At 37.9% G+C, this 19,685-nt stretch overlaps 1 protein-coding gene across 1 annotated transcript in view; it reads right to left on the bottom strand.

Moving 5' to 3' along the window:
• Positions 1-50: 50 nt before the first annotated feature.
• The window catches only part of dock1 (dedicator of cytokinesis 1), a 255,571-nt gene continuing 235,936 nt past the window's right edge, over positions 51-19,685 (bottom strand). The window contains exons 47-52 of the mRNA XM_015375901.1: positions 13,178-13,315; positions 9,404-9,546; positions 8,263-8,461; positions 7,362-7,533; positions 4,823-4,971; positions 51-1,042 (exon numbers count right to left, since the gene is read on the bottom strand). Of these exons, the coding sequence (XP_015231387.1) occupies positions 947-1,042; positions 4,823-4,971; positions 7,362-7,533; positions 8,263-8,461; positions 9,404-9,546; positions 13,178-13,315 (897 nt within the window). The 3' untranslated portion in view covers positions 51-946. The remainder of the gene's footprint in view (positions 1,043-4,822; positions 4,972-7,361; positions 7,534-8,262; positions 8,462-9,403; positions 9,547-13,177; positions 13,316-19,685) is intronic.

Here is a 19,685-nt window from a genome sequence, read left to right as displayed (position 1 = left end):
CTGCTGTGATGGCTGCAAATCAAGGAAGCAGAAAGGTTTACTGATCAGTTTTTATTTTAAGAAGAACACTAAATAAACCCTTTAAGTTTGTTCCTTTTTTGTCCTTTAGAAAGTGCAAAGATGTAATATCAGCTTCTCTCTATGCAGGCAGAGATAATGAGGAAGACAACCCCATTTTTAAAAATACATAACATTTGAACGTTTATTCAGAAGTCATGTCAGTAGTGAAAACAGTAGAAACAGTCAATGTTATTGAAATCCATGGTTACAGCAAATAAGGACATGATCTAAATGATGTGCAGATATATGGATTTAGAGTTAGCAGGATGTGCACCCCGAAAATTTAACCGATAAAACTCATGATAGGTTCTTCAAAGTCCCTGTCAACTCAAACCTACAAGCCCTTCTTGTTTTATATAAATGCAACTAATCTAGAGATGTGTTAATACAAAAAAAAAAAGTCATCATCAAAACATACAAAGAATCCTGAAATAAAATAAAATATATACATACCTCTGTACATAGTGGGGAATATGAATAACAGACAGGAATAATGCTTTTTGCTCTCATTTACTTGAGAGTGTGTCAGTATTGAGAAGCTGCTGGTCGAAGCTTATCTGTCTGAGCACAATCTTATGTCATGATAAAAAAGCGCAAAGTGGTAAAGTGGCCGTTGTAGACTGCACCTACAGGTTCAGTGACTAGTCATTTGTGAAACGCGCTCCCTGCTGGAGACGGAGCCAGAAAGACATAAGGAGAGAGTTAAGGGTGATAAGAGGGGGTGGGCTGCGGTGAGGTATTCATCTTGTCAAGCTGGGAGCGGGAGTGAGGGATGTGTGGGTGAAAACAACCTGTTTTCTTTCTCTTTTTTTGGTGGGAATGTTCACTGTTGATGTTTTTGTTTTGTTGTCAGTATGCTGCTTAGCTTTTCTGTCAGCGTCTTTGTTCACTGTACAATTCCTGAATCGATGGAGGCCTGTTTCCTGGTGGTCTTGGGAGGCGGTGGAGGGGGCGTCTTGCTAGGAAGAGGAGGTGGAATGTGCTGCAAAAACAGAAAGAAAAGAAAACCTGGAATTATTTTATCTTGTCAAAACAACTTAATTTAGAAAGCATTGAAAGCAGAAAATAATGACAAGATGATGACTGTAAGTCGTCATCATCAATACATCATCATCAGCACATTAAGGACATTTCATCCCAGTGCTGCTTGTCCCGAGTCCGTAACATCATCAGTGACCCTTCACACCCCCACCATGGACTGTTCTCCATGCTGCCCTCTGGGAAGAGGCTTTGCAGCATTCGATGCAGGTCCAGCATCAGATTTTCCCCTGCTGCCATCAGACTGTTGAACTGTTAAACTCTCAACTTGACTCTGCATCCATTTTTCACTACGTGCTGAAAACTTCTATAATCCTTTTAAATAGGACACAGTGTCTACTGCATTTTACACCATATTTATTTTGCACTGAACTGAATCTTTCCATGGTAATTTATGTTATTGCCTTTTGCACCATTATTTTTAAACTGCTACACTTTATATTTGGTAATGTTTACTTCATTGTTGTGAGCTGTAAGCCACGTAATTTCATTTTGTATACACTCTCTGTATCCCTCAATTCTCTCAATTAAGTTTGTCTAAGTTTAGGGTTAGGGTTAGGGTTTTTTTTTTTATTATTTGCTCCTTCATTTCCAACTCATGCATTTCCTTTTCACTGCTTCTTAAATCCATTTTCTACATCTTAACAAACCACCTTAAACCCCTGTGTGTCAGTTAACTTTTCTTTAAAGATGCTTATTCTAAAATATAGGGAAATAAAATTCATTTAAATATTTTTACTCATAATCTAATAGACTTCAAAATATGTCTCCATTTATTCTGGTCCTATATGGGCCTGATGATGCTCCGATATGTGGTTAGATATAATTTATTGGAGAAGAACAAGTAGAACAAAGAATATAACTTGATTGCCAAAGCTGGTGCAAAACATTGGCTGGTGAAAAACAACTGATTTAGTTTAGTTTACCTCAGTTCCTACATACAGTTGGGAACTGAGGTAAGGTCACTACCAACTTTCTTATTGGTATGCACTGACATACAAAAGGTTCTTATTTGGTTACAAACTTATGTCAGATCTGTTCAAAGGTCAATTTTAAGACCACCAAACTGTGCTAACATATGGATCCTTTCCTGATGAGGAAATTATCTAAAAGCAGAAAAGAAAACTGTCAACTTAATCTGTAAAAGAAAAATGGGGACAAGAAAAAAAACAACAACAAAAAAAAAACACACAAAACCAAACAACAACGTTTAGCATCCAAAATACAGAAACGTGCCGCCATTGCTCCCTAAAAAACTCTTAAGAGTGTTGTTGCTCTATTGTGACCCAAAGCACTAAAATACAGGTTAGCAGCTTGGTTATGTGTCAGACTGCGAAGAGACCAGAATGCAGCTGGGAGCAGCTGCAGCTTGTGGAGAGATTCTGGTACAAAACACTTCCACACTCCCAAGACACCAGTGTTGATCTGCAGTAGACTGACAGGTTGTAGAGCATGCTGTGACACACGTCACCAGACCTAAGTTGTTACTGTTGCTATTGATTGATGCCATCACGCAAATACACCATTGCAACAACTTAAAAAACATTTAAAATTTTATTAAAAGGTTAAAACTTCACATTTTACACAGAGGAAACTTCAAACTATTCTTTCTTAGTGGTTTATTTAATAGTCCAGGATAAAGTGGGGGATATTCAGTGAAAAGAACTATGGTTTCCCAGATCTCTACTAAAGATTTTTTACCATTTCTTTCTAAGAATAGTTTATAGCCAGACAGTTTAAAGGGGGACACCTATGAACCTAAATGCTTATAAATGTTTAGATTGAACAAAACCAACTCATTGGATCTCTGGTTGCATCTTTAATGCTGGTTGATAAGTTTCTTCTAATAATAGGAATAATCAAACTTTATTGATCTCACATAGTAGAAATGTAACTCTACTATGTGGGCTGTCATTGTGTGGTGCCTGGGGAGCAGTGTGGGGTTAAGGGTCTTGCTCAGGGACCCAGAGTGGCAGTCTGTGGGGATCGAACCGGGTACTTGCAACCTTCTCAGAGCACAAGCGCCCTAATCTAACCACTAGGCCAACACTCCCCTTCTCTCCCAGTCCAACGTGTTTTGGAGCCACTAACTGACCGCTCAAAGGCTGAGTGGTCTCCCTCTCCCTCCTGACTAGGATTCCCTGTCCCTATTGAGGAAAAGCTTCTTGACTAGAAATCTTTGGGGGAAAAAAAGAATAAGTTCTGGCAACTGTATGCTCTTAGATGATAAACATTATGATATAGGATTAATCTGAGTCACACACAGAAAAAAGTATGATTTCATCACAGTTTCTGTATATAATCTTATTTTTGAACTAGATATCTAGCGATGATTTCACGGACAGCAGGAAAAAAACATGAAAAGTTACAATCCTGACATTATCCTTATCAGTAATCGAAATCTGTTGTAACCTCATAAATCAAAACTTCTTATCACGATAATAAATGTTTCTGAATCCTGATAAGTGACAACAAAACCCATCCCTACTCCCTGCAGATTTAGCAGCGTTTGTTTTTCTACCACTTTGAGTCTTTCATTTTGCTGCAGCTGATCAGAACACCTTGTTGTACATTTCTCATATAATACTAGTGGTAAAATAAAAAAAAAACATCCTAAGGATTCCTCTGAACAATTTTCTTTCTTTTTTGCCAGGTTCCATACAGACCAATATATTGGTGCGTGTGACTATCTCCTCTGGAGATACATTAGACCACTTAGCTACTTCTGATTAAAGCCTCTCTTTATGTTAAGGTTGAAGGCCATTTCCTCTCTGTAAGATCATAATATCCAAGTTCATTCTGACTGAAAGGTGCTATGAGATGCTAAAAAACTTGGGAAATCATTTTATTGTTAATAATCTCACCCTTTAAACAACTTCATCTCTGATCCGTCTGCTTCTGTGGTCTTCATAAGGCTGTTTTCCCCCTTTGTATTTGTAAAAACTAATCTTAAACCGTTGCAGAACAAATAGATTTATATGCAGTGCTGCATCCTACTACTAAAGATGGAGGAGAAGGGTTTTCACATAATTCTGTTTGTGCGCTTCAGACACAATTCTTTATTCAGTCTAAACAGATTGTTTCCACTGGTTAACCTGGTTTCTCTGACATCAGATGAAAGATGCTTCTCATTGACCGCATTTCTTCCTCTATTAAAGCCTGTAAATGAAGAAGGGCAGTCGCTAACCCCCCAGAACATGTGCTCCGACCGCGTTAATGTCAGCCTGAGTGCCAGTGTTCAGTTTTACTACCTGTCCGCAGACTGTGACACTGGATAAATAAGGTTAGTTAACAGTAAGGCCCAGGAAAGGCGAGACGAAGAGGACAGGCTTGAGTATAAGTCAGCAAGCGTGGAGAGATGAGTCACTGATTTACGGCTGAAGAGCTTCTGATGAATGTGAGAGGTAAAGTAATCATCCAATCAATCACGCCTGAGCACCAGGCCTTCAGGCAGGGCAGGCATAAATAACGGCAGCGTGGATGGGCTGCTAACTGACTGATGCCTACGCTCTTCTGTGACATATGACACAGAAAAGCTGAAAAACACTAAATTCAATGGTAAAAGCTGCACATGCGTAGACAAGAAGAGACACGTTGGGATGGAGTGTGAAGGAATTGCGAAGGAGGTTGAAATAAATGTCAAGTGCGAGTACCGAACGCTTGTTTCATTCCAAGTGCTATGCATCATTAAGGAGTTACACTCAGCCCTAATTAAAACACCTACTCTTTGATGTGGTGGGGGTGGAGGAGGCGTTGAGGGACTCGTCAAGTCTTGATTATCGAACAGGTTGCCGTAATCGGCGTTGCCTTTCAGCGGCAGAGGAGGAGGGATCTCAGCCTTGTCGCTGCAGCCCATCCCGTTCAGCTCCAGACCTGAGAGGAAAAAAAGCCAACATCAGCAGACATACATCACCAGAATTCATGAGGACATCTGGAAGAGCAGGGCTGGAAGCCAGAGGACATAAGACTGAGACCAGCTGCTAGAGGTGGAACAATACATTCAGCTTAGTGGGCGAGAAGAAGAGAATAAAACAGGATTTTATTGTCATTGCTTCACTAAGCATCTCTCATTTGGAAAGCTGATTATTATAAACATGCATGATATTAATATACCCCCAAAAAAATAATACAGCCGTAATTACAATATTTACGCCATTGCCTCAACAAATTCTCTTTAAGAATTAGGGGGAAAATACAAAATATTTTTGTCTTTTGTTTTGAGCAGCTGCTCAAAGAGAGCCTGCAGGTCCACCCCCCTGCGCTTTCCCAACGCGTGTTCATACACCTCTGGATTTTTTTACCTCGCTGACCACGCACACTGCTCCCTTTAGAAGGAACAAGATGCAGACCATTCAAACACAAATAATTATAAAAAGAAAGCAGAGAGTAGCATAAGAAAAATGATAAACTTGTATGTGATCCCTATAGTTAGATTTTATGATGAAATTAGAGCCCATCCAAAGTTTTACAGTTCTGTATCCATTCCAAAGAGGTAAAAACCTGTTTTTTCTACTCATCAATTTTTACTTTGAGTCCAAAAGTTTGCAAGAAACATTATTAAGTTAATTAGAAATACTGCTTTGGATCAGAACACAGACTTTTTGGGTGTGTGAGGCTTTTTTTTCTCTCTTACTACCTGTTCCCTGGTTATGCAGTGTACTACCCCCCTTTGTACCAGTGTAAGGATTAAGTATAAACGCCTATAGCTCTTGTTTAAGCTCCAGACTTTCTCAGCTCCCCAAAGTGTGACTGTAACTCAGCCTTTAATGTTCGTTAGAGAGGCCAGCTGGGGTCCAATAACAGTCCCTCTAGGACACTCCTGTTCTCCTAGGAGCCGCTGGAGAACCATCGAGGAAATATACTTGGGAGACTTTCTATCACTGACCTGTAAAGTTTTAAGAGCAGCTGAAGGGTGAAGGTGAACATGCTTTAACTTCCTGTGGAGGTAAAGTCTTTGTTGGGTTTTTCCCACCTGGTGTGAGGTAAATGTATTCTGGGTGAAGTCAGCATAGAAGTAGAAGCACAAGAACTTTAATACTTCCTGCTGTGTATCAAGATTGGAGTCTGTGGTTACTAGATATCCATTACTACTGCTTTCATCTTGGATATGTTGAGGTCTAAGGTTAAATCTTCAGAACCACAGTGCCAACTGGTAATCCTACCCAGGACATTATATAGGAGTGAAGTATTACTTGAATGGGGGAACTTTAATAAGTTAATATTAAAATGACATGAGATGAGATTTGATCAAAATTGTATTTGAGAATCTGTATTTTGTTTAAAATAATTAGTTTAAGGCTTCAATACTCAAAGTAATAACCCCTAATAATCTATGCTGGTCTTACATCTACATTACCATTATAGATGTTATTTTACCAGGTGGATCATCTAAATAAATACTCTTATTGTCAATCATTCTAGTGATATGGTTACGTAAGGCCGTCCTACACGCTCGTCCCCATTTTCACTTACCGGTGGTGCGCCTGACATAGTAGGAAATTTGTAAACCTTCTTTTAGAAAGTAATGTTGTATGAGCAATGCAAACAGCAACTTTTAAAAAGTGGGGAGTCTTATCAAAAATTTGCTAAAATCCTCCACTTTAGCAAATCGAAATGATCCTTATTTGGGTTTTATTACTTACAAATTACATTCAAGATAGCTGGATAATAAAGTTTTTAAATTATAATTAAATATAGTTAAGGCTTTTCTTCTAAAAGTTGTAGTTGAATATCAACTTAATGCGAACAGGAAGTTTTTTTTTTTTTGTCTTATTCTGTTTTTATTCTTCGGATCTTTTAAACTCGGGCTGGTACTTCTTCAGTTCAGTACTCTGGTCAGTACTTGTTTGTTGAGTTGTTCAAACGGAACATAAGTTTGCTGAAGGATGAGCAGAAATAAAGAAAAAAAAAACATGTATGACATTAGCGGGCTGAAGACTGTCCTTTTTGAACCTGAGGCCCACCTCTACAGCTTTATTATCTTTTGGCTGCTCTGGAGGATTGAAGCTAATAAATAGAAGTAACTTTCATTGATAGTCTCCGTTTGATAAAACAAGAGCCAGCAACAACTCTGAGCAATACTGAACTCAGACAAACTGAAGACAAAAGAAAGAACCCAAATCTCATTTAATCTCTTTGGTGTCGTGCACAGAGTTTTAGCTCTGCTGCTAAAAGTAAAGCTTTTGCTTTATCTTCCTGCCAAGTTGGGAGAGCGTCGTACTGAAGAGAGGATTAAAAGCACCGAGAGTGAAGACTGTTCTTACTTGAAATGGTGTGCAGGTTAAAAGTGGATTTGTTCCTTGGTGTAATGGGTGGGGGGCCAGGTGAGGAGGTGGAGTTGGTGGAAGGAGGTCCTGGTGAGACGGAGAGACGGCGATCTCCAGCCATCTGGTTGAGAACTTGACTCCTTGGTCTCTGAGGCCGCAGAGGGCTGATCTGTCAGGTTACGTTAGAAGAAAATAGAGATATGAGGTCTTTACTAAGCGCTCAGATTGAACAACCAATTCCATTCTATTCAATACCAACACTTTTTCATATATTTTCCTAACTCCTTTGGGTTTGCTGTGTGATTCCAGTCACATATTAAAAACAGCTATTTATATTCCTAAAGGAGAAACTCATTTGGATAAAAGTGATTGTTGGGTTGCAGGCTGTTATTTGTGGTTAGTAATAATCATTTACATGCATGATTGTTTTTTTTATTATGGCTTCAATTGGAATATGCAAAAATAGGTCCTTGGGGCTACTCTGGACTCCTGGAGACATCAACAAATAATTTTGTCATTGGTGAAATTCAAATGAGGGAGGGACCAGGAAAGACATGCAGCGCAAACTACGGAGGCAATTTCTGTCCACAAACAGTAAGAAATATAATGCTTTTACATGGAGATTTTGTTTATAAAAAGAACTAATGAAAGAGTTCAACTCTACAAATGAGTTTTGAAAATGTTTTGACATGTTTATAGAAAGTTGAAAGTATGGAAAACCTTTTGTAGGAAAAGAATCTATTCGAGATCTTGTGGGAACTTAACTAGAAGTTGACTGAGACTGAATTTAACGCATAAAGAGCTTTTATCCACAGATTAATTATACACAAAGCCCCATTTCACAGGATAACAACAGACATAAAAAAAGAGAAAACAGAAATGTAAAACCGAACACTACCGTCTCTGAGAGTATGACGGCTTCAGGGGGCTGCAAAGTCATTTCTGCCGTCTTGAGCTCCTTGTCAAAAGTCTCTTGGTGCTTGCTGTTCCTTTTCTCCTTCTTCTTCTCTTTGCGTTCCCTTTCAGGTTCGTCCCGGTCCAGTTTGTCCTGAGACTTTGTATGCAGCTTCTTTGGTAGAAGGGGCTCCAAGGCAAAGCTGATGGGAAGAAAAAACAATATGTCAAATGATCAAAAAGACTGTGAAGAGTTTGAAAATTCTAGCCTGTACAGGTGCAAAAATTAGAATATCTCAAAAACACTTATCTGCTTAATAAACTTTGAAAAATGGGAACAATCAGATTAATCGATTAATGAAATAATAGTCAACTACTTTAGTAATCGTTAATAAGAGTATAGAGTCTCTAAAACATGCCTTTAGCATGTTTAGTAAAAAAAAGAAAATTATGCAAACATTTTGCATCTATGATGATAAAAAACATTTTCATCCGTCAATATGCTCTATCCAGAACCCCTGAAGCAGAAGCGCTTTGGTTTCACCTCGTTTAAATAAAAAAAAAAAAAAAAATCTTCTTTAGGGAATTATTTCGTATCGGATTATTAATTGATTAATCCAAAAAATAATTGACAGATTAATAATTTGGCAAATGATCATTAGATGCAGGACTAGAATGAAGTAAAACAGTGTATTCTGATTTTAAGGAAATTATATATCAAATATTCCAACTGTAAAATAGATTTATTAATAAAAATGTTGGCTTACTGCAAAGTCTTGCATGACTTTAAACTCAATATACATTCTGGGCTCCTTTGACAGGGATTACTGCATCAATGGAGCGTGGCATGAGGCTAAATAGTCTATGGCGTAACATTAGGCTGGTGCATCTATTTCCGTCATATTTTCTTCTTCAATTTAATTCTTGGAAACAGCTGACTGTGACAAGCCAGCCACTTAAGGCGAGACCTCTCGTAACACAAACCTCATAGGTGTACACTCTAACACACTGTGTCTGCATCCTGCCATTTTCCCAGTGTGATGAACAGGGTCTCTTATCCAGGGTGTACCCTGGAACCTGCCTAATGAACACTAAAGATAGCAGTCCCCCCTGGGGATTCCTGGATAAAAGTAAACCTAGGTTACCCGTCTGATCCAGGCCTGGAGGGGGAGTTATCAGAGGAGATAGAGGTAACTGAAGCGACGGACAGCGGCCTCTGAGAGGAGGGCATGGTGAAGGAGCGCACCATGGAGGGAGGGCGAGGCCCTCGTCGTTCGTCACCTGTCGGCTGGTACAACAGAGGAGAAGCGAAACAATAAGATTTATTAAAACACTATATTATCAAATTTCTTATTGCATTTCAGTAAGTTGTCTGAATGATCCATCACACACAGGCTCCACAGACCTTTATGTAACATTTGCACTGTTAGAATATTGATTTTAATAGACAGTAACACAAAATACAGAATAAAAACAAAAATATAGAATAAAAACAAGTTTATAGTTTAATAAATATTTGGAAAACCTGCACACACAGCACAAATTCTTATTTTTCAAAAATTGTGATCTTATGTTAATTTAATAAGGCTGCTCTTCAGCGCTAATTCATTTCAAAAATATTTTATCGTTCGTAAAGGGAAATTAGATGACCTGTAGTTTCGCACACATTTAGGTAGACTTTTCCACAATTAAACATAAAGGGTAAATGTTTTTGTGTTTAATTTCTCTGTTAAAGCTACTTAATTCAGTTATTCTACAACTAAGCTATAAATATGAAGGGTGTGTTAGTTCTTCATCAACAGCAGCAATACCCTCTCATCAACATCCCAGAACCTGGGAAATAAAAAACCTATCAAAACCCATTAGCTTTAAAGACTGTTTCCATGCAAGGGAAGGGATAACATATCTAACAGAGAGGGCTTATTATCACTTCCTAGGAAGCTCCAAGTTCTTTCCAATTTGAAAGGTTGCCGCCCTCTTCCTTTAACTGAGGGAGCACCTCTCTACCTCTAGCAGGGTAGAGGGAAATGCTTGGTCAAGCAACAATTAAACCTGTAAAAGGAAGAGGAGAAATGAGAAGCAGTCTCCTGGGATCAACTGGCTGCAGACAAGCTGACATCAGCTGAAAGAAAAGGCATGGAGGGGAAATAAAATTCTTTACTGCAAAGAAAGATAAAAATCATGTGGTTGTCAGATTTGTTATAATTTTACCAACTAGGGTTGAACTATTATCCCAGCCCTGACGCTTGCTCTTAACATTATGGGACTGCTTCATGATACCACTGGGAGAAGAGAAAATTATATACTTTACTCTGCTTTGACATTTACATTCTAATGTGGATTTATGTATAACCCTTAGTTATACATTTTCTTTTTAAAAGGGGAAATGCAAGAAAAACTCAAGTATGAATCTATGTCATAATATGAGCTAGAGGAGTCTGTGTCCATTCTTGCTGAAGAAAGTTTTAAAAAGATGCCTCAATTCCCCTGTTTATGATGTATGATGCACATTTAGAGGCATTTCCGCAGCCAGTTCCTTAAAGGCAAAAAGCAGGGCACTGCTGGATGAATTAGAATTAAAGGTATAGTGGAGGATTTTCATGAATTTTTTAAAAGACCCTCTTTCTCCACCTAAAAAAAAACAAATGCACATGCACAACCCTGTACCTGCTCCAGAGAGGGAATACCTATTAATAGCCTGCAAGAGTGTGCAAGAGCCCATTCCTCCTTGTACACGTTGTCTGTTTAAAAGTTTCAGTTTGCATCGCTCATACAAGCCTTTTTTCCAAAAGAAGATTTGCTATTTTTCCACTATTTCAGACTCGCCAACAGTAAGTGAAAATGGAGACGAGCACATAGGACGGCCTTAAAATATCTCCAGAAAGATTGAAAATTAGGAGGACCACTTATTTTGATGATCCACCTGGAAAAAGAAAACCATCCACTATACTTTCAAGTGTGGCATTTCTCTGGTGAATTATCAGCAAAGCTAAGATTTACTGCTGTTGTCTACTTAACCTCCTAAAAAAGCCAATCTCAGAGGATTCAGATGCCTTTCCCATCTAGGTACGTCAAACTTACATTTTCCAAATAAAAACCAAATGATTTGCACCAGAATTAGCTCTTTGATCACGTGTAAGCCATGCAAATTTCTTCTGTTAAACTTCAAACATTTGAATTTAAACACTTTATTTTAAGTGAAAAACACTCCAGTCTGTTTGAGCATTGATGGGTTAGTTAAACATTTGCTACAAAATCTCAAACAGATTTTATTCAGACTTTGACTAGGCCACCCATGACATAGAATATGTCATGTCTTAACCCATTCTGAGATCGATCTTGATATGGCGTCTCTGAATCGCTGTTTTTCTGCATAGCTTGAGGGGACATATTTAAGCTAAAAATCACAGACTCAGGGGCAGACAGAGCAGCTTCATGGTTGGCACTGATAGTATCACTGCAAACAACATGCTTAACTGAAGAGGTTCTTTTTCTGAAATGTTGTAGAATCCTGAACATTGACCTTACCAGACACATGTAAGGCTTTATTACGGTTTGTTTTGTGGTTTTGTTATTTTCCGAATCAATCACATATAATCTCAGAGTAATTTAACTCCTGGGGATGTTCACAATTGCTCCATCACAATTTTGCTCTGCGTTTGTGAATAAAACCTCCCACTGTGGTTTAGCTGGAACTCAAAGCCTTAGAAATTGATCAGACTGATAAATGTTAGTGACCTTGTTTCTCATATTTTCTTGAGTTTCTTTAAATCAAAGGATAATATGGTGTTCCCATCAATAAACCACATGTTGACAGACAGGTCCTAATAATTTCTTGATACAATATATTGGGCAATATTCAGATGGAATGTAGTTTTTTTTCAATTGAAACTAAAATGAAACATCAACAAAAACAGGGTTAATTGAGGTTATTTAAATCTGATTTAAACATTTCTGAAGGAATCTTTTTTTTTTTTTAAATCGGGTTAAAGAAATGCATTCAGATGTGTACTCTTTTTTTTAATCTAATAGAAAATTCTTACAATCCACATCTATTAGCACACCTTGACACACAGGATAGTAATTCTATCTAACTACAAGAAACAACAACAAGATTATTATATAAGATATAAGGTCAAAATGACATTTCCATTTAAAAACATCAACACTGCTATAAAGGTATATAAAATAAATTAATCTTCCATTGCATTTGCATAACCCTACACTAAAGATTTCCAGCAATTCTCTAACCATATGTCTGGAGTGTTTTTTTTTCTTCCATTTATCCCTCTCACTATGGATGGCTCAAGTGTAAAACACATTTCTATGATTGCTCTGATTGTAGATAAGGTTGAGGTAATGGTGGCACATATTTACTCTTAGGATTTACTCTCAAAGAACTGGTGTAATGGCTGGTTTTCACAGAAGTTGGCCTTCCAACATGTGGTAGGGGAACACTTTTTGGTACTGCCTTTGCTTGGACCACATCTATTATGAGGCCACTGATCCAGAAATTCTGCGACAGAGTGGTGACCTGTCCAGGGTGTACCCTGCCTCTCGCCCATAGACTGCCTGATACAGCCACCGGCCCCACCGCAACTCTGACAAGGACTAAGTGGGAGAAGATGCATGAATGGATGGATGATCCAGAAATCTTTACAAATATGAAAGAAAGGGTACTCCTAATAACAGAGCTGTTGCATTGACATTGATGACAGGTAAGATCTGTGTTGGTCTGAAATCATTGGGTTTGGCCGTCAACTGCGGCAGAACAGCTACTTATTACATTAACTCAGTTTGATGTCGACTTTTTTTCTGTTTTGATAGTTACATTTTTTTCAAAGGACCTTTGAATATTTCTATTCATGTGACAAAACAGAAGACAAAACTAGCACAGAATTCAGAAAAAAAGTACTTACCAGAGTCCTTACGCCATATTGTTTCTCCACCTTCTCCCGTAGCTGTTTGAAGCAAGCCTCCATGCGATCGTGAAAAGGCCTCAGTGCCTCAGTGACTTTCTCACCGTGAATGCGAACACCTTCAGCAAGATGTGGGATCTGATGGAAAAAAAAAAAAAAAAACCCAACAGCATGAGCGTCATCCATCCATTAACTATAGATGAATCATTTATCAGAGGAATTCATTATCATCTAAAAAAAAAAAAAAAAAAACCCAACAGCATGAGCGTCATCCATCCATTAACTATAGATGAATCATTTATCAGAGGAATTCATTATCATCTTTCTAAAGCGGCGGTCTCAATCTTCAGGCCTTGAGATCAACTACGCAGCAAACTTTAAGTACATCCCTGCTCCAGCAAACCTGAATCAAATGAGTGGCTCATTACCAGGCCTTTGATCCAGCAGTCATGAAGGCAGGAGGTGGAGACCACTGTTTTAACGGATTTCTTTAGGCCTGTTACCTTTTTAGTTGCCTATACTATCCTGGCACAGGATAACAGGAGCTGTTGATCTTTGCCCTTCCTAGGGCAAAGAACACCTCTTTAAAGATCACAAAAATATTTTACAAAAGCACTGACTGCCCTTGAGCTTTTATTTTCCATTTTGTAACCTTACAACCAATGCTTTGATATGTTTACTTAGGATTTGGTGTGATAAAACAATACATAGTAGTGCAGAGCTGATTTGGGAGAGAAATGCTGCATCTTTCATAGTTTAGTAATCAACCTCCGAAAAGTGCGGCGTTAATATTTCTCTGTATTGTATGACACAATAAAATAGCCAAAACATGGCTGTTTACCTAAACTGACATGTTAGGTACAGAGGGAGAGCTTTAATTAGAGAAGCAGCCAAGAGGTCCAAGGGAACTTTCGGGGAGTTAATAACGAGCTGATGATATCATGTAGCTGAAACACACCACCTTACCTATATTACATTAATAAAAATCTACTACGGTTATTCGGATTTTCCTAACTTTCATGGAGAGCCAGTGATCCATGGTTCTGGTGAAAGGATATAATTACAAGAAAACTTCTAATGTATGTTACAAATGTAGCTCAATTGAAAGATTTGCAAGAAGAAAGCCACAGTGGAAAGAAATCCATTAAGACCTTTAAATGGGGAGTGGCAGCCTAGTGGTTGGGGCATAGAGCTTGGAATCCTGAGGTTGTGAGATCGAAATCCACTCACACAAACTGCCACTCTGGGTGTCTAAGCAACCCTGCGATTGCTCCTTGGGCGCCCCACGATGGCAGTCCATGGCTTCCCAAGGGAATGGGTTAAATGCAGAGGTAAATTTCTCCAATGTGAGATCAATAAAGTTCAAAAACAGTATTATTTTCAGTGGAATTTCCAACACAACTAGGATGTAGTAGAATGGGCTCTGGTTAAAAGAAAAATAGAAATTTAATGGACCGCATGTGAAGCACTGCTTACAGGCAAACCAACAAAGCACATCTTTCTGGACAGACCCCCCCAACATACAATAGTTGGGGGTCATAATGTAGTGATGATTCTCTTCAGCAAGGACTGAAGCTGTAAGAAGTTAAAGAGAAGAAGAATGGAGCTAATTACAGAAGAAAACCTGGAAGAAAACCTCCAAAAGACTTAAGAATTACATTTACCTTCTAGCTTACCCTCTGAACATACAGTAATAGGTGCGTTGGAACAGTACAGATAGAATGGTCAAGTCAAAGCAATGACCTACTGTAAATCTTGATGAGAAAATGTTGCAAAGCTTGAGCCTTGATTACTTTTTATATTGCTCATATAATCCATCTGAGCCTGAGCTATTTTCAAAAAAGAACAACATTTTAAAAAGCTTCAGATGTGGAGTCATACCCTGAAAGGCTTTGAGTTGTAATAACAGAGGGGGACTGTTATACAAACTGAATAAAGAAAGTCTTTCACACTTTTTAGATAAAAAAAATAATTAAACAACCATTTTCTATTCTCCTACAATAAGTTAATACTTTTCCTGTTGGTCTGCACAATAAACTCCAACTAGAAAAAATAAAAAATTATGAAAAAGTTCTCAAGGTATGACTGTTTTAGAAAGACTTTGTATGTATTGTTCAGACATCATTGTCTGATCAATGAATAATCCCCAGCTTGAGTTTTTAGACCAAAGGCAATGCTGTTACCATGGCAAACTAACCCCCTTCCTGCCACAGAGATTGCCTCCTTGCAGCACAAGCATAAAAAGAATACTAATGCAAAAGTTTAGACAGACTACATCTACAGGCATGTACAAGAAGTGACGAATTTTTACTTCTCCACTGCTGACGCAAATGATGACGCAGGGCACCCTTTCAACTTCACTGCTGCTTTTTACAACGTGGGAAGCCGGAGAATAGCAAAACATTAGCAGGGCAACATTGCAGGTAAAAAAAAAGAAAAGGAGAGACTACTGAAAACTGGTAATTAGGAAACCCCCGGTGGCACAGAAGGTGTCAGCAAGCTCTGCTGACTAAATCTAGAGAGAGAGGAGGATGTAGCTTTCCTCAAATGCTTAGCAGCATAGCAGAGATATTTTGTTGGTGCTGTGCCACCATATGAAAAAAGAAAATTAACCCAGAAACAACAACAACAGAAGAACAAAAACATCTGAATCTCTTCTTTAAATACATAAATTGTAAGTAAAACAGTTCATTACTTGTAATGGCTTTTACAATGAATAAATGCACTCAAACCTGGGGCAAATAGGAGGATTCTGCTCAGAGGAATGTGTTTAGCATCAGGCAGGCAGGACAGTTCAGCATAAGCTCAGGTTTCTTTCTTCTGAGGGTTAACTGCCCCTTTATGGCTATATGACTATAGAGAAAACTGGCTTTACTCAGCTCCTTTATTCCTTTGTGATGAAATTTGTTGTAATAATCTCAAACAGACTTTTTCAATCCCAGGTGTTAACATAAGGATGAGGATTTATAGGATAAGGACAAAACTATACAGTGATGTGGAACACTTTTTGGAGGCCATGGTGAATAGCTTATATTATAATTCAAAAAACAAAAAAGACAATACAATTAAGAAAAATACATACTTTATTTGAAGTACAGTTGTTCAGTGGAGGGAGAATAATCCAATATGAATAAACAACTGCTGTCCACTGGTTTCATATTAATTTCAATCCTTGTAAAACCTACTTTTGCCGACAGGAAATAACTGTCCTCTACTAAAACAATTTAAAATTTAGGAATATATAGGAGAAATATTTCGCAAGAATGGCCTTTGTTCTATTTTTTGAATGCCACATTTCTGCTCATCTTACAGGCTTTCCATTCAATGTACACAAACAGACAAACACCAAAGTACTCAATTTTCAGCTATCCATTAGTTTTAGTTAAAATAACAGCGAATTTCAAAGAAATAACAAAGCTATGCGCTGTAAAATTGTTTGTAGGGTGTTTAAAAAAAACCCCACAGGATCCTCAGCTGGACATGGAGTCCCACGTCCCCCTTTGTTTCACGTCCGTTCATCCAGCTGTGTTTTCGTGGGAGGGCACTGCTTTTAATATTCTTCCCATTAAACTGCAGTATATCAGTTAAAGTGCAAACTGCGTATGTTTTTTTTTTCTTCTAACCATGATTGCTTAAGCTTTAACCTGCATAAGCTAGAGCTCACACTCATTTCAAACAAAAAAACAGGTAATGTACAGCTTAATAGTTAAATTAAAGAGGATAGTTAAATTAATTGCTGTATTAGATAGAAATACTGTACTAAACAAAATTTTCTTTTTTAAACACTCTGTGTATACAACAGGACAATAAAAGTTGTCTAAGAATAGCAGAGAAAAATTTCAGTGTAGCGGCCTGCTGTGATAAAATACGCGGGTGAGAACCCTTAATGTATGTATAGTATCAAGATTAAATGTATTATTTATTACACAGTTATTAATACATCTTAAAGGTATAGTGGAGGATGTTCTTTTTCATCAAAATAACCCCTCCTAACTCTCAATCATCTTGGTGATATGTATACGTAAGGCTGTCCCACGTGCTCATCCCTGACATAGTGAAAAAATTGCGTTTAATAGGGTACAGGTTTGTGCGTGTGCATTTATTTTCAAAGTGGAGAATGCGGGTCTTTTCAAAAATTCACAAAAATCCTCCACTATAACTTTAAAAGAGAAGATTTGATGCGGGAAGTTGGTCAATGAACTCTGGGCCATTTTGTTTCTTTGCAGTTTTCGTCTCTTCCTATTTCCATTTTAATGTATGAGATGTTTTCGCTCACTGCAGGGCATCTCATACGGGCTGATATATAACCACCACAGTTTTTATGAGATTTTAACTTTATAGGCCATAAAAATGTGTAGCTAAGATTATTAATAAACTGATTTAGAATAGCATGCAGCAGAGCAATAGAAAAGAGGCAAATGGTTTTCCAAATTGCTATACAAATTCAAACTAACAGTTTTTGGCCAATTCCTGTCTGAATATAGCAAATAATGGGCAATAGCTATAACAGAAAAACAAACACCTAATTTGCTATGTTTTAATACACTAATAGGATTATACACAAATATTTTAGTTTTTTATAGCTGGGAGGCTGAAGTAGGAAACAACAAAATGAAGATAGAAATTGCCAAAGGTTATGCTTTATTTAATAGAAAACCAAATATTTTCACAATTTTTAATAAGCTAGACTGGTTGTTGTAGACAGCTGCATTTGTACCTAGATGATTAAGTTCAAGGCGTTTCGGTTGTTGTTATGGAGACTTGGTGACCTAGAGATGCCACTGCACTGCATTTCTATAACAGCGAGCTAAAGTGAATTTTCTTACTTCTTGCCAAATTTGCCTGGTTTCAAGATAAAGTTTGATGCTTCTACAGCTTGGTCGGTAAAAGAAAAGGTACTCTGTTCCCCATTGCATTTATACTCTGAGAAAAATAAATAATTAGAAGTAATTAAAATTTCAGAAACTAATAACAGAAGGAACTAATAACTGTAATACCTTCTACCTGGTTTAAAACTAGGGCATTTTCTCCCTTTCCTGATAGAAGTACTTCAATTAAAGGTTTGAGAAATATATTTCAGTATACAGTAACATGCTCCAAAAACAGCCTACTGTCCATAAAAAATGGACAGTAGGCTGACAGGAAAGGGGGTATGAGAGAAGGGGAGAGACTTGCGGGAAAGGACCACAGGTCGGATTCAAACCCAGGTCGCCCGCGTCGAAGACTAAGGCCTCCATACATGGGTCGTGTGCGCTAACCACTGTGCCACCAAAGCAAGCCCCTGCATATTATCTAATGACTTAACCAATCACAGTAAACATCAGAGTCAAAACACGACCATTCATAGATGACTACGACTTTCAACGCCATCTATAAGGTTCCATCTTATATTTCCACAGAAAAACACTGATGTCTTATCAAGGACTTTGGGGAAATATTTGTTGAGTGGATTTTAGAAAGGAACATCATACCAGGATGCTCTCGAGTATTCAATTTTAGATAAGAATGTATCTCTATTTTTGACTTTTAGCTAGAGTACAATTTAATTATAAAGTTAATCTGGATAAAAAGCACACGAGCCTTGCAAATGGATTAAAAGGAATTCCTTGAATAGACAGCCAAACTCCAAATATAGATCTGACTGAAATATTGTGGACTTATGCTGTTCATGTTGGGGAAAAACCTTCAATATTCCGGAATTATTATGATTCAGCTATAAGGACAAAGTCAATATTCCTTAATAGAGATATAAAATCCAAATTTTTGGTTCTTGCAAACACCGAATGGCAGCTGTTGCAGCCATAGGTTCAGTTTAAGAAAGAGAATTACTTATTTACATCGAGTCAGGTCGGTTTCCTTTTAAATGAACTAATCAATCTATACTATCTGGTGTATCTACTCAGATTATGTTGGTCGGAACTGATACTAAACGATTAATTATTGTGAAAGTATTTAAAAGAAACTAAATGCAAAAATAAGAAGCAGTTTGCAAAGTTTTTTTTTTATGGACTTCTTTTATAAAAACATTTCTTTGGACTTTTCTCCACCCAAGTAACACACTAACACCCATAGTGTCGCACTAACACCATACTATGATAAAAACATACGGACCAGGTATCAGTCACTGAAAGCCAATGAGTGTAGCTGTGTTGCGCTTCACTAAACCAAAGCTAGGTGCAGGAAGATAAATGAGACAGGGCAACACACACTGCGCACAGATTTCCCCTGATATTGCGCACCTTCATCATCATCACAGCTGGGGCATTTTGAAAACAATAAAGGACTAGAGCCTGAGAAGGAAAAGGCAAAGGAAAGAAGACAGAGGGACGAGTTAGAGGGGAGAGAAAAGATGAGGAGAAGAGACAGAAGGATGAAGTGTTGAGAGATGAAAAAGCATGTGGCAAAACAAAAAAAAACAGTGAGTGAAAACTGAGGCAAGATTCATGTCTCCCAGGATACCCACATCTTTTTATAGACCTTAAAAGGACTGAGTGCAACTGAGAGGTGG

This window comes from Cyprinodon variegatus, unplaced genomic scaffold (assembly GCF_000732505.1).
Source record: "Cyprinodon variegatus isolate N-32 unplaced genomic scaffold, C_variegatus-1.0 Scaffold127, whole genome shotgun sequence".
NCBI classification, from domain to species: domain Eukaryota; kingdom Metazoa; phylum Chordata; class Actinopteri; order Cyprinodontiformes; family Cyprinodontidae; genus Cyprinodon; species Cyprinodon variegatus.
The sequence above is the reverse complement of the archived record's forward strand: the minus strand, read 5'-3'. Positions and strand labels throughout refer to the sequence as shown.